The sequence below is a fragment of the Lingula anatina genome, chromosome 1, assembly GCF_051362555.1.
Source record: "Lingula anatina isolate TDL-2025a chromosome 1, LinAna3.0, whole genome shotgun sequence".
In the NCBI taxonomy this organism is placed as follows: Eukaryota; Metazoa; Brachiopoda; class Lingulata; order Lingulida; family Lingulidae; genus Lingula; species Lingula anatina.
The window spans coordinates 55,244,396-55,269,618 of NC_141767.1; the positions used below are offsets into that span (position 1 = coordinate 55,244,396).

At 33.1% G+C, this 25,223-nt stretch overlaps 3 protein-coding genes across 10 annotated transcripts in view; 1 reads left to right on the forward strand and 2 right to left on the reverse strand.

Moving 5' to 3' along the window:
- Positions 1-1,420: 1,420 nt before the first annotated feature.
- LOC106155046 (neuroendocrine convertase 2-like) lies at positions 1,421-12,675 on the reverse strand. 3 transcript variants are annotated; one of them, XM_013529650.2, is made up of 13 exons: positions 12,508-12,675; positions 11,949-12,024; positions 8,946-9,145; positions 8,473-8,583; positions 7,574-7,951; positions 7,225-7,371; positions 6,742-6,812; positions 4,858-4,946; positions 4,409-4,581; positions 3,905-4,147; positions 3,611-3,711; positions 3,029-3,250; positions 1,421-2,741 (listed from the first exon to the last, which is right to left on the reverse strand). In XM_013529650.2, the coding sequence occupies exons 3-13, from the start codon at positions 9,138-9,140 to the stop codon at positions 1,772-1,774; spliced, it is 2,700 nt and encodes an 899-aa protein (XP_013385104.2). In that variant the 5' UTR covers positions 9,141-9,145; positions 11,949-12,024; positions 12,508-12,675; the 3' UTR covers positions 1,421-1,771. The 3 variants fall into 3 exon arrangements, with proteins under 3 accessions (XP_013385104.2, XP_013385106.2, XP_086855141.1); XM_013529652.2 differs by lacking the exons at positions 11,949-12,024; positions 12,508-12,675 and adding an exon at positions 9,635-9,772; XM_086999015.1 differs by lacking the exons at positions 11,949-12,024; positions 12,508-12,675 and adding an exon at positions 9,598-9,620.
- A 5-nt stretch (positions 12,676-12,680) lies between these two features.
- On the forward strand, positions 12,681-23,792 carry LOC106155047 (uncharacterized). Its single transcript, XM_013529653.2, has 11 exons — positions 12,681-12,823; positions 13,100-13,818; positions 14,181-14,319; positions 14,530-14,870; positions 15,398-15,515; positions 15,763-15,893; positions 16,240-16,399; positions 16,774-16,982; positions 17,875-17,978; positions 19,903-19,966; positions 20,188-23,792. Exons 2-11 carry the CDS (start codon positions 13,231-13,233, stop codon positions 20,281-20,283), a joined length of 1,950 nt encoding a protein of 649 aa, XP_013385107.2. The 5' UTR covers positions 12,681-12,823; positions 13,100-13,230; the 3' UTR covers positions 20,284-23,792.
- Positions 23,259-25,223, reverse strand: part of LOC106155044 (tyrosine-protein phosphatase 10D) — a 53,675-nt gene continuing 51,710 nt past the window's right edge. For all 6 annotated transcript variants that reach the window (XM_013529648.3, XM_013529646.3, XM_013529645.3 and 3 more), the window contains one exon: positions 23,259-25,119. In XM_013529648.3, the coding sequence (XP_013385102.2) occupies positions 25,088-25,119 (32 nt within the window). In that variant the 3' untranslated portion in view covers positions 23,259-25,087. The remainder of the gene's footprint in view (positions 25,120-25,223) is intronic.

Here is a 25,223-nt window from a genome sequence, read left to right on the forward strand (position 1 = left end):
AATTTTTGGTAAATGATTGAGATGGATTTATGGCTCAATGTTATTTTGTGAAAATGGGATGTTAATCTTCACTACATATGAAGACAAAGTGATGAAAAATGTGGCATCTTTATCATTCAAATAGGAAATTGAAATTGCAGTTGTTTTTTTTTTTCAAAGTAAATGCTTGAATAAAAGAATGCGTAAAAAAACTAAACGGGCCTATTTGAATGCAATAGGCCCTTGTTTATTTCTCCAATCTGAATGTCTACATATATTTTTAAAACCATCCCCAGAACTCCTTGATCATTACTATAAATGCAGAGTACAGTTTTTCTCATTAAACATACTTTGGTATTTATTAAGAATGAGGTGGATTTAACGAAGTGATTAGATTTAATTGCACTTAAAATATGTAAATATACCTCTAAATAATAAATAGACACAACCTTGAAAAGAGCAGTATAACTAAAATAGCTGTATGTTTTTCAATATACACAATTCAGTTGAATAATCTCATAAAATGAGAAAATACCATGTTCCTCAATTGGACATTTTCAGGCCTGCACATAAACTATTCTAACTCTAACTGTTGAGGTCCCCAAATATGTTAGAACTTCTACACATAAAAATGCACAATTTTAAATGGTGACAAAAGTACCATTGTATGGTGGAGTATGTTTGACTCGGAAACTTATAATATGCAGACTTTATACAAAAAAAAAAAAAAAAAAAAAAAAGTAATAATAATTAAATGTTGCTCCAATTCATGCTTTATCTTAAGTAGCTTGTTTATAAGTTTTAATCTGGTTATTGATGAGTAGTTGTGTAAGTGAGACATTCCTCTTAATGATCATTGTAAAAGAGTCCTCCTATAAAAGATACACCCTTGGGAAATATGGAGTTTTTTTTGTAAAACAAAAAATATAACAAAATTACTCTGCTGTAAGAACAAATGTGTGTTACATAATATCTGCAAGACGATGAAACCAAAAATATGCAGGCCTCGAGCATATGGCTTGCATTAATTAAACACCTTGTTTTGAGTAAGGTCAAGTTTGTTTTGAATTTTCAGGACACCTGCATGTAGAAAGATACTCAGTTCAGCAAATAAACAATATTCTGTAAAATATAAAAAAAGTATTTTTTTGTCAATAAACATCTCTTTGACTGGCAGTCATTAGCAAAGGAGTGTTTTAAAGTCAACTTGGGGACAAGAAGAAAATGCTCCTCACAAGTTTTTTTTACTATTAAATCTGGATATATAATTTTATATAATTTAGTGTGGATATATTTGTTTCAACATTTATGAAATTTAGTGATTGCATTTGCTTTAACAGAACTTTAAGAGAGATGTAATGAAAATAAATGCAAAAAATGATGATGGATTTTGTCTTTTTTTTTTTTTTTTTTTTTTTTTTTTTTTTTTTTTTTGTGTGTGTGTGTGTGTGTGTGTGTGTGTGTGTTTGGATTAAATTCTTGTGGCAAAGCAGATTTGTGGTATTGGTAGGTGAGAATTTTCTTCCATAACATGCAAAGATAACTTTTTTGTAAATACTATCAGTGTGGTATTTTTGTAAATACAGATTTGTGGTATTGGTAGGTGAGAATTTTCTTCCATAACATGCAAAGATAACTTTTTTGTAAATACTATCTGGTAAGATTCATGCTTAAAATGAAATAGATATAATGAACTTATCCATGACCAAAAAAATTAACATGAAATTTTGCAGCCAAAGAACGTAAAAGATAATTGTTACTAAATACTGAAGGGTTGTACAGTGTATAATGTCTATGCACTAAACATTCTTTTGGCTAACTTTTCAAGCATATCAATATCATCATCCGAAAGGCCATATTTCTTTTTAAACATGGTTCTTATGTTGTCTGTATCTTCCTGCCTATCTGTTTTGTGGAAACTGTTATAACTATGATCCTCTTTATTACTTTGTAACATTGCATCTTCACCAGCTACTAGTCTCCTAGCATTTGCCAATTTCCCGTCTTGGATTTTTGCAGGATTAAGAGATTCTTCTACTTCCCCCACAGCTTGTCTAAGGTTGTCTTTTGATTTCTGACCACCTCTGTTCTCTTTGTCTCTGTTTGCAATATAAAGTTGCAGATCTTCAACTAAGTCTTGTAACACATCTTTAACATTAGCTTTTGGAATGGTTTTATCTAAGATTGCTCCAATGATCTCCCTGATTTCTTTCTGCAAATACTCACTGTCATAAGAGGGCAATGTCTTAGTTACTGCTTGTGTTAACTTTTTAATAACTACTTCTTTTGACTCTGCTTCCTCCTTTTCCATCATGTTCTTTACAGTCTGTGGGTCAGGTACAAATGCTGATTGCATCTCATCTTCATCCTTGTGTGGTCTGGTAGATCTGCCTCTTTCTGCCTTTGCATCAGTTCCATGCAAAATCAGTTGCCAGTATGTTATCTCACCAGTATTTTCCCGACCATTTAGGGGAATATCTTTGACCACCAGTGTCCAAGTCCCACGTGGATTTTCACCCCAGTTACGAACTGTCATGAATGTGAAATCTATTCCTTTCTTTGAATCATCGTAAGGTCTCAAGGAGAGTAACTCAGATCTGGTTCCAGCAGGAGAGATGAGGGTTAACTGTATGTCCCCCCTACGTGATGTGTTTAATCTGACATACACCTCCACATGTTCTAGGTGGTCTATTCTGTTTTCTGTGTTCTGGCAGGCTGACGTGGACATGGTCATACTAATTGTACTTTTACTGTCAATTTTTCTGAACACAAAAAAGAGATGAAAAAGCAAATAAACAATGAATTTATAAATACACATAAACAAAGTTAAAATTTGAAGACACAACTTTACCCGACTAAATTAGAGATCACCAATGTATCATGTTGTATATGTCAATGCCATAAGACATGATTAAAGCCAATTAAAACATCTTGGATTTACTTGAACATTAGGTATACTTTTAGATAAATGATAAGACTACATAAAAATGTCTATTGACGGGTTACTGCACTAATGATTTTGAACAAAACAAATCATTTGACTTCTTACTTGTCCTCTTTTTGCATTGGTGATACACATGTATGTTGAGGGCCAACATTTTTCCATGTCTGTGCTACCTCCACCATCTTCCCACAGTCCAAGACACCAAAACCAAACTTTTCATTGGTGTGCCTGCCGGCCCCATTGACTTCCCAGCCAGGCTCCTTGAAATTAGGGATTCTAGCTGTCTCAACCACCAGGTGTTGCACATCTCTCCAGGTCATGTTTTGACTACAGCAAGAAATAAAACTTCTTGAATTTAAAATATAGCAGTATAGTGTAGGTCCGAAAGGATTTTGGCATAAACTTATAGAATATAGCAATATTTACAAAATTATAGAAAGTAGCTTTAAATTTACAATAATTTTTATATCAACTTTTTTAGAGTCTCTACTCAATATTAACTTAGCATATTAGTTTTAAAAGAAAACTTTTATATGTAGTATAACTAGTATTTCAAATTTTCTCATGAATCTATTCCTCATTTTCACAGCAAGCTTCCTCCCTTTCTAATACCAAAAGTATACTTCTTTAAAATCACCAGTACCGAGTCTAAGGAATTAACCATGCACATAATATTTTAGTACTCACTTGGCTTGTAAGGCCAGTGCAACACATCCAGCACATAAAGGAGCAGCACTGGATGTTCCTTGGAAATTTTCTGTGCAGCCACCATCAATGTCAGTGGTCACCTACATATAATATTCATGGAGTTAGAATAAAAGTGACTAATTCATAAATAGTTCGCCATTCCAGGCTCTTCATACGTTTGTCACTGCTTGTAAAAATTTGTGCCTAACCCTTTACTAACTAACACAATTAACAAAATATTCAGTGATCTGAAGTTTAAATGAAGAAAGATAAAGCTTAGTCTGCATGTCTCACCACTTTGAGTATAGGATGCTCTCTTTCATGTCTATCCTTTGGATCATGCTTGCCTCCACTGTAGACTACAGCTAAGGTTGAAGGACAAAACTCCATGAAATATGTGCTCAGACCATACTGGTTTATAGAGCCCACTGATAATGTGTAGATACTGCTTACATAACCATCTGCACCACAGTCATCTCCCATATGTCCCCCATTGCCTGTTGCCCATACATAGATATTACCTTTTCCATGCCTTCCCTAGAAGATACACAAACCCAATTCATAAATTCAAAGCAATACATATGTGACAGAAAAAAACATATTAAGTTTTAACTTCCTGTGGTTATAAAAAGTTTTACTAATTTATTTATTTTGAGCCACCCAAAATGGCTAACATAAAAAGACAGAAAGTTAGTGAACAAGTACTAATAAGTAAAATTTTTAATGCCGTTTTTTTACAGCTCTGGCTGAAAATGGCAATTTTCTAAGCAATATTTACAATATTTTGGTGGGTATTACCTTAGATGTGCCTTCCTTTAAAGCAGCCTGTGTATACCTTCCTGGCTTCTCCATCACCTTCCCATTATCCCGTGGACCCCAGGAGGCACTATAGATGTCAACGTAGGTCATTTTAAAGATGGCTGCCTTGGCTTCTAGTTCATCAGTTACTTTACCATCAAGAAGTCTCACTCCTACAAAATGAAATGATCAGGAATAAATTAATCAAAAACCATCTTTTCCTGTTATGCTATCTTTTAACTAAGCAAAATGTACTTGAATGAACAACATTTGCACAAATTATATGCTAATCCATGTTTATAAATGTCACAAGACCTACCAGAGAACATTTCATTTAAGCCAAATCCTTTACTGAAACATCAAAGAAGAGTAGCCTACACATCTTTTCCCCAATCAAAGACCAAACACAGCAGTTCACATACTTGTATTGAACTGTTAAAAGAAGTTACCTCCAATTTTAGCATCAAATGCTATTCCTACACCACAGAATGAATTATTTGCCTCTGATGCAATTTCACCTGCACACCTGGTCCCATGACTGAAGTGGTAATGTAAACAACAATCAAACAAACAAAAAACAAATATAAATACAACTATAAAACTCAATCATTGTTATAAAATTGTGGTACATATACATTTACAAATGAATCTGTTTATATGCACATAAATTGTGAACATTCCCATATCAATGCATTTCATATCAACAATAATTTTGTGGAGTAGAATTAGATTAGGATGTTTAATGGTAAATTTTATTCTGGTCAGAACTCAAATAAACAGCTATTTGTCCTCATAAAAAAATAATAATACAAAAACATTACAATGGGTAAAAGAAAAAAAACATTCTGTTAGCATTTCCAATAAGAAATAATGAACCAAAAGTAAAAAAAAAATTCTAAACAGCACATTTCCAGTAAAAACATGCATCAAGTTACATCAGCTAAACATAGTAATAACTGCATACAAAATTGTCTTGAACTGATCACATTACAGTTATATTTATGCCAAAATCAAACTGACATTATATACTCAATGCATATTTCTCAATACAGTACACAGATGAGATGCTACACCAGATTTCCAATTACCCAACAGCAGAAAAATGTCAAACAATAATCTTAAAAAGAGTTATATTGAAGTATGTTAACAGGCATATGTCACAAAGAAAAATGACAAAAATTAAAATATTTTTTAAGAAAGAAAATAAAAAAATCATTGTTCAGATTACAAAAACCAAGATTACAACCAATAAAACATGCAACAAATCAATATACACAAATGGTACTGTCCTACATGTGGTTGGTAATTTTTACTTACTTTGTTTCCTGCACGCAGATGAAGGATTGAAGTGAAGATGTTATTGTTTTGAAAGTCAGAAGAAAGCAAAAAAGACGGAGAGAGAGAGAGAGAGAGAGAGAGAGAGAGAAATAGAGAGAGAGAAATAGAGATAGAGAGTAGCATATTTTCCTAATAATATTTGGCTGGGCAAGATATGTTGATCAAACTGATTCACTACAGCATAATCATATATTATTGCTACATATATACGGTAATAACTTGACCTTTTCAATGGGGGGAAATTGTAAATTTTACAGATACTGCATTTTTAGGTCTAACTTCTTAAAATAAGAACATTCCTTTTAGAAAGTATCAGAACATTAAAAAGCAAGCTGCTCTATAGCACTATAAATGCTACACAGAAATATAATTTTTGTGACTAAAAAATTCTGTATCTGAAAGTTTGATAATTTTTGCCCATTGAAAAGACCAAGTAATTGCCTTAAACCTTATATCATGTATAAATGTCAACAAATACAGTTCTAGTAAAAACTATATCTGAAGCAGTTTAAAGCATAAACTTTTCAGCTTACTAACCATTTGGACCACCACTTTTCTAAAAAAACTACTTGGCCAAATCAGGATTCTCTGATCCAAATAAAAAATTTCAATAAGAATGACCATTTCCCCCTATTGCATTAATATTTGTAATAAAAAGACCTTGATTTTGTTACACATTTTTTTAATTTAGAATCATCATGTAAAAGTTACAATTCAGAAAAAAAGTTAAATATACAGAAAGAATTGAATGGCCAGGTCGGAGCTATAAATTCACACATTTTGAAAAATCTACTGGTCCAAACAAAAATTAACTGACCACAGGCATAGGGCCAGTGGCTAATGTCACAGACTTCTACAGTGAAGTAATTATATATATAAGAGCTACATCACGCTATAACTTACTTGTGTAGATCTTTTTACCACAGGCACATCCTTTAAATTTAGAGGTAAAACCCCATATTTACACTTATTACTTCTCATATAAATGTACACACCTATTGGAGACATCATCTCTTGGAGTGGGGTCATCGTCATTGCCATTAAAATCTGAACTGGCTTCTGGGTCCTAAAAAGATAAACAATCACAACATTAAACTAAATAAGTCTATCAAACAACCACAATAAAGAAGGGAGCAAAGATGTCAATTGTACAGACATTAAAACAAAAAATGATGCACAAAATAGATTATTTTCAATTGTCAACTTTTACATAATGCTTGTTTTCCTTTCATTGTGTGTGTGTGCGTGCGTGCATGCGTGCGTGTTTGCTGCCAGGCATACAGAGACAGAGACTGGAGACATTAAGTATATAAATAAATACTTTTAATATTAGTGCATTTGTAATACATAACATAAAGTAGTCTGCATGAAAAATAAAGTTTCATAGGCGAGGGGTTGGCAAATAAAATTGAGGTAATAAAAAGAGCATGTTATGAATCATGAAAGCACAATAGGTCCTATTTTGCACATATACTCACATAGTTCTTCTTCAGATCAGGATGTTCATGTTGTACACCATCATCTAAAATACATACAACTGTTCCCTTGCCTGTGAAGCCCTTTTTCCAAGCAGCCACTACATTTAGGTTCATGCCTTTCTTACCACCTGCTATTTGACTGTTATGCTGAAATTTAAGATTAACCAAAATTATTTATAAACATATTTTGCATCTTATTTTCTACATTCAAAATATATAAATTCTGAAAATACTTGAAGAAACTGTGAAAAAAAACAATAGTAATGTAAATAAAGAGCATAACTCAAATAATACCTATGCAATGATCATTTGCAATTATGTTATTTAAATATATTTATAAATTACTTACAAGCTGCCACTGATCGCGATACAGAGGGTCTATAAAGTTCATGTTATCTTCTGTATCGGGTGATGGGATTCCATCTTTAAAAGCCATGTCATTTTCTTCTGTGTAATGTCTCTCAAATACTGATCTATCTTTGTAAGTTTCTATCTCTAGTTCGTTTTGTTTGTCATATACAATATCCCTTGTATCCTCTTCTGTTTCTCTGTCTTTCCTAGCAGTAAGTTTCTCTTTTTCCAAGTCTATGCGTCTTTTTTCAATATCAGAGTGTGTATTATCTATTGCTTCTCTTTTAATTGTTGCTACAAGTACTTCTTCCAATTCTTTTGGTGTGAAGTCTCTTTTGTCTCTTATCAGATGGACTTGTTGCTCAACATGATTAACCTGAAGTTAGATATTTATGAAACATCATTTCATTCCAAAACATAATGGAGTAATTCTGATGATATAATTGCACATAACACAGGAGATGTTTAATACATAAAGTGTCAGTTCGCTTAACAGCAGTATTCAAAACCAGGGTCTAACACTTCACTAGACTACCTAGGGAAAGGGGATCCATTTATTCAGCCATAATTCCAGCTTAACAGTCACACAGAAGATGCATCTTTACTATATAAGTGACATCTTGGATTTACACTCTCTCCAAAATGCGTTTTCTAAATCTGAATAAGTAATCACAGCAGGGCCTTCTTGGCGCAGACTTGATGGAAGAGAGTGTTTGCAGGTATTAGTCATTGAGTACTGCTGTTTGGAAAGAGTCAACAAACTACAGACCTCTTGATTGTTTGACAAAAACAATAAGATAATGTTCCTCTCCTACCACTTTACCACTTAAGTTAAATTGATGCTTTGATTTAAAATATTGAGTTAAAAGGAATATACAATTTTAATTAAAAATATACCTGTAGATGTGATAACAATAAATCTCTGTGTTTATCAGCTGCTCTCTTAGTTCGCTTCTCAATCTCATCGTGTACAAAATGGTACACATCTCCATACTCATCCAAGTGAAACTAAAGAAAAACAGTAAGTTTTCTAACAGATGTTTGGTCAAGGTAAAAAAGGCAATTTATTGAAATAAAGTACTCAATCAAAATAAGACTTTTTTTGCACTTTTCAAAATCATTATCTCTTCAATTTAATCAAAACACCCCCCCCCCCCCAAAAAAAAAAAAGTTTGTTTATAACTGATGCTGTTGAAATGTTTTAGAAAAAGCAACTTTTAGTGGCATACCATGGTGGTATTAAAAACACTGCCTTACTACGAACAACATACTTCTTTAACAAACATCTGTCTTTCCCTGTAATATTTAAATTCTATCCTCTTTGTGAATACCTTCATTCAAAATAATTTAACATGGTTCTGATGACACACCTGATCCTCTATTCTAAAACCGTACTGGTCTGCTATACTTCTGGCCACCCGTTCCCCACCAGAAATCTCCACAAGGAAATCATTGGAGTATTCTGTCTCTTCATCTTCCAGCAGGTCTGCCTCTGTGATCACAGGGTGCGGGAAGGTATTGCACAGGAGAGACAGGATTATCACAGTTAGCTTGTACATGAGCATTTTGTCTGAAAGTAAAAGCAAATTTTTTAAAAAAAAAAAGAGTATATAAAATTAAGTTTAGCCATTTTGATGCATGCCTAGAGTCACATCGAAATGTGTTTTTAAGTTAACGCTTACTTTATTTCTGAAACAGACACTCCTTACCATTAATGTTTCAAGAATAATATATGAAATGTCACCTGCACATAAATATGAACACAAATCCATCACAACATTATTAAAATTCACATATGTAGTCACCTGAAATGTTTTTTTAATTTGTACATTATTGAATGTTGCTCATGCCTAATAACACTTATTATCTTGTTCAGTATGACTGGAGTAGTCAGTGATACATTTCCCAATACATTAATCAATACTGTTGTTACACTGTCTAAATTTATGCAAAGCAAAAAGTAAAGCTTAAGTTTATACTGTGTGAAAAATGTTCACTAAATATGAGCTAATGTATACCTACTTGTATTTTATGCAATGTAGAACAAAATCCTAGTCACCTTAATAATCTCGCACTAGTGGTTTTTATCATACTCCTCAGCAATACAGACCATATGTTTGCTCAACCACTCTAAGGCCAGCATGCTAACATTTGTTTAAAGTTCTCTTATACATTCTGCATCACGATTTCACAGTGGAATACAATGGCAACCATAGTTATGTGGGAGTACGTGAAGCATATAGGATAAACAACCTCAATACAACACCACAGTCTTTATAGCATTGACATGCACATTTTTTGTATTGTCGACACAGTGAATTTTAGTTATTATATATAAATTTTCTCTGTCTACTGCCATTCTACCATAAAGAGGCACTGGATAGTAAGTGTGAGATTGATCTAATCATATAGTTTGCCCAGCTCAGATTTCAAATTATCTGACCATTTCATGAAATCTGACCCAAATTCTTTGACCATTTTATGAAATTTGACCATGATTGGCCTGTTCTTCAGGATCAATTCTTGTATCTCTTTTTTTTTTCTTTAAAAAATGAAAATGTGGTTTTCTTTCCATGAAAAATTAAAACATCGCCATTATACCCTTACACTAAAACCAATTGGAAAATTCTAAATAAATTCCATAAATTCCGATATATACAACAAAAAATAGCTAAATGCCTCTTATCTTGCCTTTCTTAATTCTTCATAGTAAAAATGGCAACGTATTTCAAAACATGGCAAATGATGTAATGAAAGGGGTATCTTTAGGCTCAATTATTATAGGTGTTTGATTACAACCTCCAACAGGAGTCTGTAATTTGTTATGAAATTGAATAGAAGACCTCTGTGACTAAGTGTGAGATCTGAGATGAACAAGTTGTCTACTCTTATGTAACTACCCTCTCCTATCCTGAACAAGCTGTCTATGCTTATGTAACTACTCCACCCCTAAAAAATGACAAAGAAGCAGGTAGAGGAGATAACTACAGGGTTAAGTGAAATCACAAAGATGGGCAACTGGAGTAGGTCTAAGTCTATGCCTGACCTCATCTTTACAACGTAACACAGACCAGGTGGGTGGGTGGGGGTTAATATCACCCAAGAAAATGGCATGGTCAAAAAAATTTTGTGGAATAATCTACTGGAGAAAAAATATTGAAAACAGTAGTGTACAGGTGAGATATGGCAAAAGGATTCATCTAAATAACTTTCCCCAAATTACAAACTGGGTAAAAAAATATAAGAACATAGGAAATTGATGAAGCCCACTAAAAGAGTCAACCATCAACAAATGGTCAAAAGTTGGCTGAAAGATACAGAGAATGTGGATGCAGCGTGAGATTCTGTTGGTGGGAGTCCAAGCGTTCCCTCAGCACGTTTGAAAAAAAAAATCTTGTACAAGTCAAAAGCCAAACCTTTGTTTTGTATTAATTGTTCACTCCATATATAGACACATGGATTTTAAACACTATTTCACTGACGTAAATGAGAGTGTTAAGTTGCTATTAATAAACCTGGCACTGATTCACATTGGGCAGAGATTGCTAAGTCCTTGTGCACACCCACACTAAGTGAAACTCTAGTTAAACTAGTGTTTATAAGAAGTAATAACAAATTCTACAATACATTTCAGCCCAGAAATGAAAAGTACAATAATACCATTTACACTCATTTTTAAACACATTACTTTACTGAAATATATACGATACCCTCATACCTGTTGAACATCATTTCATAATAGCAAATAATTTTTGGTTTTCAACATGAGCCAATCAGTAAGAATTGTCACACCCATATCCTGACCTTTTGTATTAAGGCAATCCATTATATTCTTAATCTTGATGTATGAAGTGTTTTATCAGCTCAATCTCCTTGTGCCACTTGAGATGTTTGTTGGAAGCATCTATATACTACAGTCTATCCACTCATATATAACCACTACATTGGTTCATGCTAGCAGAGACAATATTGCCAAAAGAATTCCATTTGCCAAAGTAAACCAAAATGATTTTCTATATCACTTGGTTATTTATTCTACTTTGAGCTTCAAATAATCTAACATTAGCATCACTTGATTTCCATTAACTGACTCTTAAAACTGTGCCAATCACAAATATGGCTTCATGGACAGGACTAGCACGAAAATTCATGCGTTAGCACCCCTATTGACGATTCTGATATGTACAGACCGTACATATCAGAATCGTCAATAAGAGTGCTAATGCATGAATTTTCGTGCTAGGACAGGACCTGGTAGACTATATATTATTCATCTAAATTTTTTTTTTTTGTGATGGTTGTTTGAAAAGGCTTTCTTCAGTAACACATGTACCACATTATACCAAATATTCATTGAAAAGTGTTACATTTACCTGTTTTTTAATTATTGTAATCCAATGTGTTGGATGTGTGTTTCTTTCAACTGCATGTAGTAAAACGATGACATATCTGAAAAAGACAACAATTATTTCAATTTTTGTATGAACAACATTGTTTGAATGGGGATAGTGCGAATTTTCACATATGGACCAGAATCAAAGTAGAACGAGGTATATTGAAAACCAGAAGACTGGGTAAGTACAGTCCCAGCAACGCGGCGTATCTCCGATTCTGCGACATAGATCTATCCCATAACAAAATGTTCAGAAAACGAGTGGAGAAAGTATTGGGTTCACCAGGTTTTTCATTTTCCTGCTGTCCGAGTTAATGTCATGGATGTAATCTAAATGGTGTAATATAACCTGGAAAATGACACTAACAGTAACAAGCAACACAACACGCCCAAAAAGCGGCATTAAACGAGTTTTTTTTTTTACTTTCATAACTCACAAATACAAGTGTCTCGCAGTGCTTGTTTCCCGTATGACAATTATGCATCAACATAAACAACAAAGTCACCAAGCAGAGAAAATTTGATAAAAAATCACCAACCTGACTGCCAAGTAAGAGGGCACCTGTTGCCATTCTACTCGGGTTTTATCGGATTTCTTCGAGTAAATTCAACATCTTCTATCACGTGACTTTTAATTTGTCTTAAGCACTTTAAATTATATTACTAATATAAAGGTAATATGTGCATTTGGCTCTTAATGTTTTTGAAAACGTGTAAGACTCAAACTTATGTCACTATGAATGTTAAGATAAACCAATTTGTTGAAATATGATAAAATTAAGTGACCTGCGCAATTTTGATGCGCATTGTGCAATGTCAACAAGTCTTCAGCGTGAAAGTGGAGCGAGCACAGACGTGAGTAAACATTTTAATATTACAACAATTTAAAACACCAATTTGTGACAGCAATGAATAAAAACAGAACACTCTTAATTAATAATTAAGTAAAACATCTTGTCATGAAGTGCGTTTAGTCTAAATAAGTCTTATACGGCTGTTGTTTACGTGTTGTTAGGGTGCATTTGACTTGGCCTGATAATTTTATTGTCACGTCAGTACGTGGCACGTTAGTTGAACCTAAACCTATTGAACAAAATGAGGTTCATGATATAGCCATATTTGTCTTTTTAGGGTTTGCTGTGATAGAAAAGAAAATGATGTAACGCCATAACACGGGAACAGGATCATAAAATTTTATCTGTGATATACATTTGTGATATTTACTTCCTATACATTCCACCAACACCACAGGAGACTGAACAATGGGTTCAGCCGCTAGTACAAGTCATAAACAAGCTACCACTACAGTCAGTGCCACACATGCCGTGGCAAAGTTTAAGAAGAAACAAGATGTAGCGCAAACTACAGAAGCAGCATTGATAGTGGATGAAGAGAAAAAAGAAAAGGAACTGTATGAAAAACATCCAGAGTTAAAAGATGCACTTGATGGTTTTGAAGAAATCAATGACACAATTAAAACAAAATCAGTAGATAATAGACAAATCCTAAGAATGCTTAGTTCAGATGTATATGAAGCTTATGCTGACTTTGAAACAAAAGAACAGCGTCTTCTCATGGCAAACCACATGGCTAAGATAGGTTTTGTAACTACTCTGTGCAATTATTACATCTCTTTGCTAAAGGAATTTAACAATGAGACAGTCTCATATATTGAAACAGGAACTCTTCGTGGAGCAGGACTTTTAATCATAAGGGGTATTTTTTGGAACTACTCAGATGCCAGTCTCAAGTTTGCAGAGAGTGTTGGATTGTCAGGTTACTTGGAGTATATGATGAATGATCTTGATGCTATTGATAAAGGTGTTATAGCTGGGTCCATTGATACAGAGGTTGGTATATTAAAAGAGTGTTTGTGTGGTCTTTACTAGTTACAATATCAGTAAGGATTGCCCCAACTGTACATATGTGTTCTTTACCTTTTTTGACCACTAATCTCCTTTGCATTCTGCTACTGTATTTATGTAATGTTAGTACTGCATGGCAAAAGCTTAGAAAGAGAGATATGTATTTTTTTAATTAAAAACCATCTTTTTTAGAAATCGGTTTAAGTTAATGCTGAAAAAGGTTTCTGTTTAAATATTAAAATATGTCATTTTCTATCATTGGAAAACTTCTCCATTTCTCCACCTTATTTGTAATTAGGTATAAAGGCATTGTAATTGTATCTTTTCTCTTATTACATTCATTTCAGGAGGAGGGCACAAGCCTTGCCTTGAAATCGGCTATTGGTTGTGTTCACAACTGTGCCAAAGTTGATACTCTGAGGCCCATTTTTCATGAAATGAAGGTTGTAGACAGATTAAAGCCATATCTTCATACAGCAGAAACAGGCAAGTTTGTCATTGCATGCTTAGCACATATATTGGTATCATTATCATGCATTTATGTGGTGTTTGGTTTTTGCTAGAATATTGTTGATGATGACATTACAGTTCTTTTATATATATATATATATATATATATATATATATATATATATATATATATATATATATATATATATATATATGGGTTTTATTTTATTTTATTTTATTTTATAGAGAACAAAGCAGTTGCCATCATGACGGAGGCATATATTATCAATGATGAGCAGAATGACATCCTGGCAACAGAAGATGGCATATTTGAATTTATCATAGATTTATTGAAACAAGCTTTGGAGAGTGATGACCACAGAGCAGAAGGGTTCTCTGCCTGGGAAATGGCCAAAGGACTGGGTGCCATGGCCAGAAATGACCAGAATAAGACACTGATTGCAGAGAAAGGGGCTATACCATACTTGGCAGCCATGTTGGCGTCAGAAGATGAAGAAGAAGTTGAAGAAGCTTTGAGTACCCTCTGGAAACTGGGATTTGACCAAAATAACAAAAGAAAAATCCAGGTATGTGTTCCTTGTACTGATTGACCAAAATGACAATTGATAAGATTTCATGCATTATAGTTAAGAATTTTAGTTTTCACATGCAGTAAGCGACATCTTGTCTGGTGCTTAGTGATGTTGTGTTTACCTTAATCATTGTATATATATATATATATATATATAATTAGTCATCTTTCTGGGTTGTTTGGCATTGTGACAAGGATTGTTTTTATTTTTGTTTTTATTGTTAACAAAAGATAAAAGTTACAACATGTTTAAAAACTAAAAATTTGTTAACGTAGATTTGTTAAAATTTAATTTGTTAGAGCGAACTTTTTAAATCAATTTTTTCAAAAATATTTGCAAATGGTTGTTGTTGTTTAAAATTCTTAATGAAATGTTATGCAAGGTTATGGGAGGTTCAGACAAGTAATTTAGAAAGTGTATCCTTTTTAATTAAAGCTCACAATGCATTTAAACTTATCACCACATTACTTTGAAGACTGGTGTGTTTTAGAAGATTGTCTGATTGCTTCTTTATTTATCAGGAAGAACCTAATTGCTTTGAGAGAGTGAAAGGTTTAACAAAGCACAAAAATAGTAGGATAACAAAGGCTGCAAATGGAGTGGTATGGATCCTGAGTCAAAACCAGCTTAGTTCAGAAGGTGGGAAATTAATGTTTCTTTTATTATTTTTTTATTTATTTTATTTTTATTTTTGTTTTACATCTGTCTTATTTGAGCAGAAAGATTATAGAAAATTTATTATTCATTTAACTGTATGGGATAGTTCTACATATAATATCAATATAATATTTTAGGTATGACCAGGTGTCAATACTGATACCCATTAATGTATTTGATAAAGATAATTACAAGAGCTCATTCTTATAGTTGGGTCTTTATATTCCAGATGTCTTGCAATCACAAGCCAGAACAGATAGTGCCAGCTTGAGAGAAAAGAGTGCTAATACTGCAGCTGGGGGTAAAGCTGGGCATGTAATGATCAGCTACAACTGGGGAGACCAGAAAGTTTTACTGAAGGTGAGGAAAGATGTTCCTGCTGATATAATTGAATTAAACTGCAACTGATTCTGTAAAATGCACAAGATTAGATGGCAGCACAAGTACTTTTATGTAGCTCCTTATAATTTAAAAGTGATTTAAGATGTGATATTGATTACATTCTTTATTTTGTTGTATTTTTTGACATCTTCTTTATGCAGGTATCATTCATGAGTTTTGATGACAAATGGACAGAACTACAGAACTTTTTCAAACCTTTAATTCTATCACAATGCGATGCTAAATAAAAATATTTGAACTACTTTTTTTAGCAATTAAGTTTAACATATTTAAATATATGAAATATGTATTGATTTTCATGAAGGTAAAGGATGAGCTGCGGAGGCGAGGCTTTAATATCTGGATGGACGTAGAGCAGATGGGAGGTTCCACACTCCAGGCCATGGCTGAGGCTGTGGAGAATGCTGCTGTAGTCTTGATATGTATGTCAGACAGGTACAAGGACAGCCCCAACTGCAGGACAGGTATGTGTGTTTGATTTTATCCAAAGAAAACAATAAGCCCTAAATCTTTTAGTTGGATTTCATGATATATTTTTACAGTAAATGAAGAATAAAATTTGTTTATATGTACATACTTTCAGTAACCAAATTGGTACAAAAATCATTTGGCAGTGTAACAAAAGTAATACTTTCATTTAGGATGAGTCGACCTTACTTGAAAGACCAATTTTTCCTGTGTTTGGTTGTACCCATGAAGGCCAAACCCGTTTGAATGAGAACACACCTGTAAATCCAGTATCAGATAGATGTTTCAGCACATTCAAAGTTTGCATTTGGTCTGTGGCTCATTACTGCCAAACAGAAAAGAATAAAATATTTTTCAAACATCTTTTCAGAGGCTGAATATAGCTTCAAATTAAACAAGGACATTGTCCCTTTAATGATGCAACGTAACTATAAACCAGATGGGTGGCTTGGAATGATTCTTGGCAGCAAACTGTTCTTTGACTTTAGTGGAAAATACAATTTTGAGTGTAAAGTTGATGAGCTGGCAAAAGAACTTGGCAACAGAGGGAAGACAGGGGGGATTGTACCAGTTATAACGGTAAGTGCAATTATGTAAGTAATCATATACTTATTGTGGATAATCATTAAAGTTAAAGCTACTGGTGCACCACCCCATTACAATGTGAATATATAATTCTGAGAATTGAGATTGAAATACTCAATATGCTTAACTGAGATAATACCTGGCAAAAAATTAGAAGTTTTAAGAACCAGTACTTAACCCCATAGATACCTGCACCCCATATACATGTATGCGATTCATTTCTTACTCACCCTAAAGGCCCAGAATTGTATATATTGGTAAATTGGAAATGTTGGTGTTTTGCTCCTCTTTGAACAGTAATTCATAAAACATGGCCATGATGTAAGTTCAGATATGTTTGTTGGTTCTTTTTTGAGCTATTTTAGGGAATGTTTTAAGGTAAGAGGAGTAAGAAAAACATGATTTTATAGATTTATGTTTCAAAGACTAGAGATGAAATGGTGGTTTCTCACCCCCTTAAATATTGCAATAAATTTCAGATAACTTTAAAACTAAAAGATCATGCTGAATTTTTCTGAGTTCATAGATAACTCATATAACACCATTACAACAAATTTTCAAGCAGAAATATAAAAAAAAAATGCATTGTAACATGTGGTGTTTGATTTTCTCTCCAGCTATCAAATAAGAATTCAATTTTCATCACTCCACAATTCTAAATATTTAAATGGCTTTGCATTTATGAAGTCATCTTCATTTAACCTGAAGTATTGACTTTCCAAAAATGTATGGTTTGTACATGTGACAAATGATTTAGGGCCAAAAAACTCAGCTAAGCCCACTTCATATAAGTGCCTGTGCACATTCATTGGGCCCAGAGGAGGTTTATAGGTCAGCACTATATGGTCCCAATGGGGTTAAATGACATCCTCATTGTTTTCTTCAGGAAACTGCAGCTCTGGCCCCAAGCTTTGGCTCTGGCAAAAAGAATCCATCCCACTGGAACAAAGAAGATGTTGCCCAATGGTTGGAGAAAAATAACTTGAACAGGTGAGGTTCCTTTTCTTGTTTTTATGTACAGACACAGTGCACTTTCCTTGTAAACACGATAAGTGGAGGGCAGTTTTACTTTTTGGCTTTATATTTACAGAGCTGATGAATATTCATAAAACGCAGGTCAAGTTCGAAAAACGGCATGATCGGGCCACTATTTTAGTAGTTATGCTGTTTTTTCATTTTTCAGCATATATGCAACACCGTAAACACAATATAAGAAAAACAGATGGGCCAATTGTCATTAAACTCACAGGAGTGGTCAATCTTACTAAAAACGCAGGTTGAGTTCGAAAATCAGCATAATCGGGGCATTATTTTAGAAGTTAAGCTGTTTTTTCACATTGCCTCAGATTCAACTCTTAGGCAATGTTAACAGTCTCATTACTGAACTAATAAGATACGTAAAAGTGTTTGTTTGACATTTCCTGGATCTTTACAACATTGTTAGTTGATTATGTAAAAATGATGGTAAACTTGTTATTGTGTATTGTGTAATAAAGTGTCAAAAATGGAAATAAACTCATATCATTGCAGTTTGTCAGATTCAATCATTCACTATGTTCAGAATCTCAGAATGGAGGAAATTGGACATTAAACACTATTCTATTGATATTTTTCCCATCTCATCAATTTTCTTAGTTGATCATATAAAAATTGTAGTAAACTGTTTATTTTGTTTTATGTTAAAAAAAGTGTTAAAAATGGAAATAAACCCATGTCAGAACAGAGCTGTCTTGTTTCACATTTCCTCAGATTCAATTCTTAGGCATGTTAACAGTCTCATTATTTAACTAATAAGACATGTAAAAGTGTTTGTTTGACATTTCCTGCATCTTTACAACATTGTTAGTTGATTATGTAAAAATGATGGTAAACTTGTCATCGTGTATTGTGTAATAAAGTGTCAAAAATGGAAATAAGTTTGTCAGATTCAATCATTCACTATGTTCAGAATCTCAGAATGGAGGAAATTGGACATTAAACACTATTCTATTGATATTTTTCCCATCTCATCAATTTTCTCAGTTGATCGTATAAAAATGGCAGTAACCTGTTAATTTTGTTTTATGTTAAAAAAAATTGTTAAAAATGAAAAAAAAAAAAAAACATTTCAGAACAGTGCTGTCTTGTTTACATTTTGGCATTTTCAAGTTGTGACTTTGAAGTTCCATGGGCCTGAAGACCTTTGCTAGTTACATTTTCTGAATATCCATGATACTAATATTTAATTATTAAAAATTGATGGTCATTATGCTGTTAAACATTATGTATTATTGCATCAAAATTTGAAAAAAACCTATTTTGGGCACTGCTCCCATGATGACCATTTAAGAGAAACCATGTCACTTACCGTTCTCAAACAGTACAGTAAATATGTACAGATGTGTCTGTACATATTGCCATCACCTGTGTCTGTCGTCACCGTCACTGTCGCTGTTGCCGACGCCATGCACTTTCATTGTAAACACGATAAGTGGAGGGCAGTTTTACTTTTTGGCTTAATATTTACAGAGCTGATGAATATTCATAAAACGTAGGTCAAGTTCGAAAATCAGCATGATCGGGCCATTATTGTAGAAGTTATGCTGTTTTTTCACTTTTCAGCATATATGCAACACTGTAAACACATTTTAAGGAATGTACTTTTGCATCAGAATTGACAGTAGCCTATTTTGTGCATAGTTATTTCCTGTTTTTGTCTGTACATTTGACAGCTTTGCTGCCTTGTTTTTAAAGACCTATACTTAAGGTAATGGATCAAATGAAGTGGTAATAGAACATGAACTATTTTATGGATAATAATTGCAATTTCCGGGTAAACTCCTTTAGTTGTGTTTATTTGGATGATAATAACATGTTTAAATAGAAATGACAGAATAACTTTTTCATGTGATATTCTGCATGCTGTTTGTTTCAGAATGCCCAAGTTTACCAAGCTGACTGGCGAACAGATTGCATTCCTCAAAGAAATACACACCAATGTGAGTGTTACACGAGTGCCATTATTTATACAAATGTATGAAACATCATCTGCCATAGCTATAACTTTTTGTATATTTCAAGCAGTTTGTCCCTATTTACTCTCAAATCTTTCTTTTGTTTTTTGTGATTTAGTCTCAGAACACAAACTTCAACTTATCTTGACAATAGAACTTTTTTGTTACTTTGCCTAATGAAATGAGAGTCATTCATATTATTTTAGGCTCCGGAATTTTTCTTCTGCTACATGACAGACAAGATGGGGATAGTGCAACTCCAAGATTTGGTGATGATCAACAACGCTTGCAAAAACCTATAGAGGTCAAGTATGGAGGACCTCTTTGTCAAAAGGAACAAAGCACATTTTATTTTAATATTTGTACAGCTATCACATACTTATTTATTAGAGTTTTTTATTTAGGGTACAAGTTTTTGTGTTCTTTCTTTTTTCATTGAAGATGCAGACTAGTCCATTATTCTTGCTTTTCAATGAACATGCCATTTCTAACAGTATTTGCCTGCACCTTACAGACTCCAGTTCAATTTTTTTTCCGACTAATAATATATTATACATATTTGTATACCATTTTTCTGCAACCATTTTCTACATTGTTAAAAAAACAAACTGTGCTTAACAAGGGTGATTGATCTGCCATGATTAAAAGGATAACAACTGTTCATTTTGTCCAAAAAAAAGTTTTTTCCTGGGGTAAACGGCAATTTTCCCATACTTACCAATGGTTAATGATTCCATTTCCACATTCAAAGTTAGTCCCTGTTTTTTTTCTAAAAAGTTTGTTTTTCTGTAATAATCTCTCAAGAGATATAATCTCTCAAGTAATAATCTGTATACATCCATATGTATATGTAATCTCTCAAGAGATTATTACAAGGCCTACCCAACTACCAGAGTCAGCACTGAATGATCCTTAATTCACCGGTAGATCTGACCATACTACTCGTTTTCAAGGTGTTTATCAGTACACGCTTAGAAGTATCAGACGCGACACCGCTCTTGCCTAGTACACAATGTGACAGGTATTACTCTCTGTGGGGTTGGAAAGTAGTGCATCTCATCACAAAATTTGTTCCAGGGTATGATAGCGCACAGACACACACCTTGAAAATGGATAGTGTGATCTGAACTACCTGTTAATTCAGGATTCGGTGCAGAGTCTGGTAGTTGGGCAGGCCTGATAGCCATCTATGGAGGTCATGTGGTCCAATGACAAGCCCTAATTCTGCGAGTTGTTTACAATGTATTTATTGTGAAATATAGATCTCGTACAAAGAGTTGTTATCCCTTTAATGGAAATGTATTTGGTAATTCAGGCACATGTGCAATGATTGGTTTTTGTCTGAACATGCAGCTGCTCTATGTTTCGCTACTATAATATACGTTGAAATGACACTTTCCTGTCATATTGGAATCTCCCATGTTAGTCTTGCCCTCTACATGACATCATGTCAACAGGTGAATTTTTTATTCAACCTCTTACATTGTAGCCTCTATGTGATATTGCAATTCACAATACGCGATGCTTTCCGAGTTACGGGGCCCTGGTCTCACAGATGTGGTACTCATTATCTCTGGCTGCTGTGGTGTTCATTGTTATCTAATATGAGATTATCATTATTTACATGTAATTGATATGGCAACCTTTAATGACTGACTGAATACTGAACTATGGGGTTACCAAATTATTATGGTAATCAGCTATGCATAGGAATTTTGCAGGGTTGGATGTTCCAATATTAATGACTGCATTTAGTAACAGTATCATTTTAAAATATTTTTTTATTTTCATAAATACCCAGTTACCACCATCAAGGTTTATATATTAATATATATTTGTACATATGTATATTTGTCTATACGTATGTATGTTGTCTTTATTATTTTTAAATGTAGTTCTACAAAATCCACAACATGAATTTTCAGTGCTTGTACATATTTTAACATATCATTTGGTCAGTTTACAGTGTGATATATATATATATATATACACTTGACCAAAGAAGTTCAGAACTATTCTGTGGGAATTACTTTGTCATGGAAATACTAATGTAGAAACAAAGTTTGAGCGCATCTTGACAATAAACAGTGGAGGCCTCACTGATACTGAGCAACCTCAAGTCTTTATTGTAACTGTAGCCTACATACTTTATGCCTAAAATACTATTTATAGTCAGGACTTGCCCATATTTCAAACTTCATCACTCTACTTGCATGATTTGTGAAAATGGTATTTGACCCCACATTCATAAATGCACCTGTAATTCCCACAGCCTTTCTTGGCAAAATTTCAAAAAGTAATAATGGTGGGTGCATTATCCTTCAATATTTGGTTAAAATTATTTCCTTAGCTCACATGGTTATTTGATAATTTTTCAAAATAACAATGTTTGTTCACTTTTTTGGAAGAGTGTATATTGCATCAATAAACGCAGGCTATGAATTTTGTAATCAGTTTTTGTGATTTTCTGTCACTTTAACCCTTAAATAAACAGTCCTGTGCAAATATTGTAGCATGGGCATACAAAGGTTGGGGTCAGGTGGTAAAACTATTTTTGATTTTATACAAGAATTTGTTTTTAATTGTCAAAATATGATAATTCTGGTGATATATGCTTTCTTATTGAGGGTTTGCAGGTGAATTCGTACAAGATCCTAACAAATCTGCTAACATACATCCCACACAACAATTTAAAGGGTGCAATGACTGGTTAAAATCCAAGTGGCCAGTATGCTTGCCTGCTACTCAGTTCATAATCAGTCGGTATAATGGAAGTGATGCCAGTGCAAAAGGTCAACACATTATGACTTCTTTTGTTTGTGATTAAATTTGAAATATGCAATAAACAATATAGTATTTGTGAAAATTCTGTTTTTCATATAAAATGAAGAAGAGATACATGTACACGCAATGATACTTTTGTAAGGAAAAAAAAAACTTGCTTCTAGCTTCGGGTCAAAGGCTCACTTGATTTTGATATCCATTACAAATACTGACTAGGAAGGCATGCTCAATCTGTCACAGTCAATTGTTTAGTGAGAATGCCAAGACCAAAATCTATGAATTACATATGGGAGCAAAGCTGTGTCTTTTTTTCCTCTCTCTCACACACACACACACACCGAACACACACACACACACACCATGTGAATGAATTGAAAGCATACTTAACATTTCACACTGAAGTACTGTAGTAAAATTGATATCAAAGGAGAAAAAACATACCTACCAAGAAATAGGAATGTTGATTGTATATAATTAACTAGAATACCAACAATAGTCATAATACATATATTTGTGAATATACAAAAGAATATAAAACATACTCCACTTTAGGTACAGAGATTTTTTTCTGGAATAAGTACTTCTGACAATTTCAATAATAGTATCAAATGTGCTTGAAAAAACAAAATATAGCTCAATAAGTAGAACTTACTGAAATAAAAATGTATGGTCAGTCCTTACACACATTCTTAGTTGACAATATGTAGTTAAGTATGAACACCTTTAACTGTCTCCATATGGTTAAGTTCCACTGATTTAAAACATAAAATACTGGTGGGCATTACACTGGACTTTCATGATTCCTTTTGCTTCATGGTAGACATGAAATCTGTTGTCTTTTTGAGTGAAACTGAAGCTGCACAATAAGGGAGTGAGTCTGTAATCTAGACCAAGTGTAATTCTTAAGCAAAATAATTCAATCATTTCCAAAATTATTTTACTTCTCTCCCTAAGCACAAAATTGAAGTCTTTTAAGTAAGATGTGGACTTCAATAAAACAAATTGTCTGAATAATAATGATTAACAATTGAATACAGATAATTAATCATAAGAAAAAAAAAAAAAACGAATATGGAGCAAAATGTTTCTGGTAATATATCACTAACTATGCAACTTCCTGAATAAGACAATGGAAATCTTGACAAGAGCATGTCCATATAAAAATATCTTGTCTTTGACCTTTCAAACACAACAAAAACAATATGTTTGCATCTATCATTATACTATAGGTAACGCTTGTACCATTAAAGAATTATCCACCATCCATAATCATATATACACAATATAATGTTACCTTAACATGACCTGATGATACATCAAACAATTGTCTTAACATTACAACTATCAGTTACAAGGTTTCCTTTCTCAAAATGCATGCATTCGTTGTTAACTAGGTCCCCAAATTGAAAAATATGAAAACTTTACAAACATGACTAATAATAATTATAATAATAATAGATAAAAAAAATTCACTTTACCCCATCACTTACTAGTATACCATAGTTCATGGTCTATATGTTGACTTTCAAATTAAGTGTGCATTCCACAACAGTACATGGTCAATAACAGGATTAAAAACTGATTAACAATGCTATTTTTCTCGTGTAGATATTTTTCTAGTGGATAGACATATAGGCAGTACTACTGTAGTATGATAGAAATTTTATAAATAATGAACATGATTCAAAAGCCAAATTATTTTTCCTTCAAAATTTGACTAATAGAAGAAATTTCTCTTCATAAATAGAAAAATACTTATATAAAAAAATATATATATGCCTTTTTAAATTATTCAAGTACATGCCAAAAACTTAGATAACATTTGTTCTTTTATCAATCTCGAAAATGTCCAAGTTGAAATATATTATGGTTCTTACCTTCTCAAGCCTAAGATTCTTTTATGTGCATCAAACTTTAAAATCTTGATATTTCTACTCGGACACAAACTTCAGATCTTTTTGTCCATTTAGTTTGATGCTTACTTCAGTTGGTCCCAGTTACTGCATTTTGCCTTCAGATCACATACAGATACATACAGAAACAATGAGATCCATCTGATCTGTAGGGTTTGTGGAATGATCTCTATTATCAAAATCAATAGAGTTGCATAAGATGAATATCAATACATATATCTACAAGCTAGCAAAAGTAAAATTCTATTTGCTAGCGTTTAAATAACATCTCACTGAACAGGAATACATAGCTGTCAAATTATCCCTTACATCCGGATGCTGCATTCATGCAGCTTGAGTAAATAAATAAAATGCTAGATGACAATCATCCTAAAAAGTCCCAATCCTCCATGTATTTTCAGCACCTCATCTATGTCACCTCAACAGTGATTCCTTCATCATCTGAAAGGCAAAGGAAACCAATTACAATATTAATGATACTAAACAATTTGCAACTGATACATAAGCAACTGTTAATGTGAGCACTGCTTTACTTTACAGTCAAA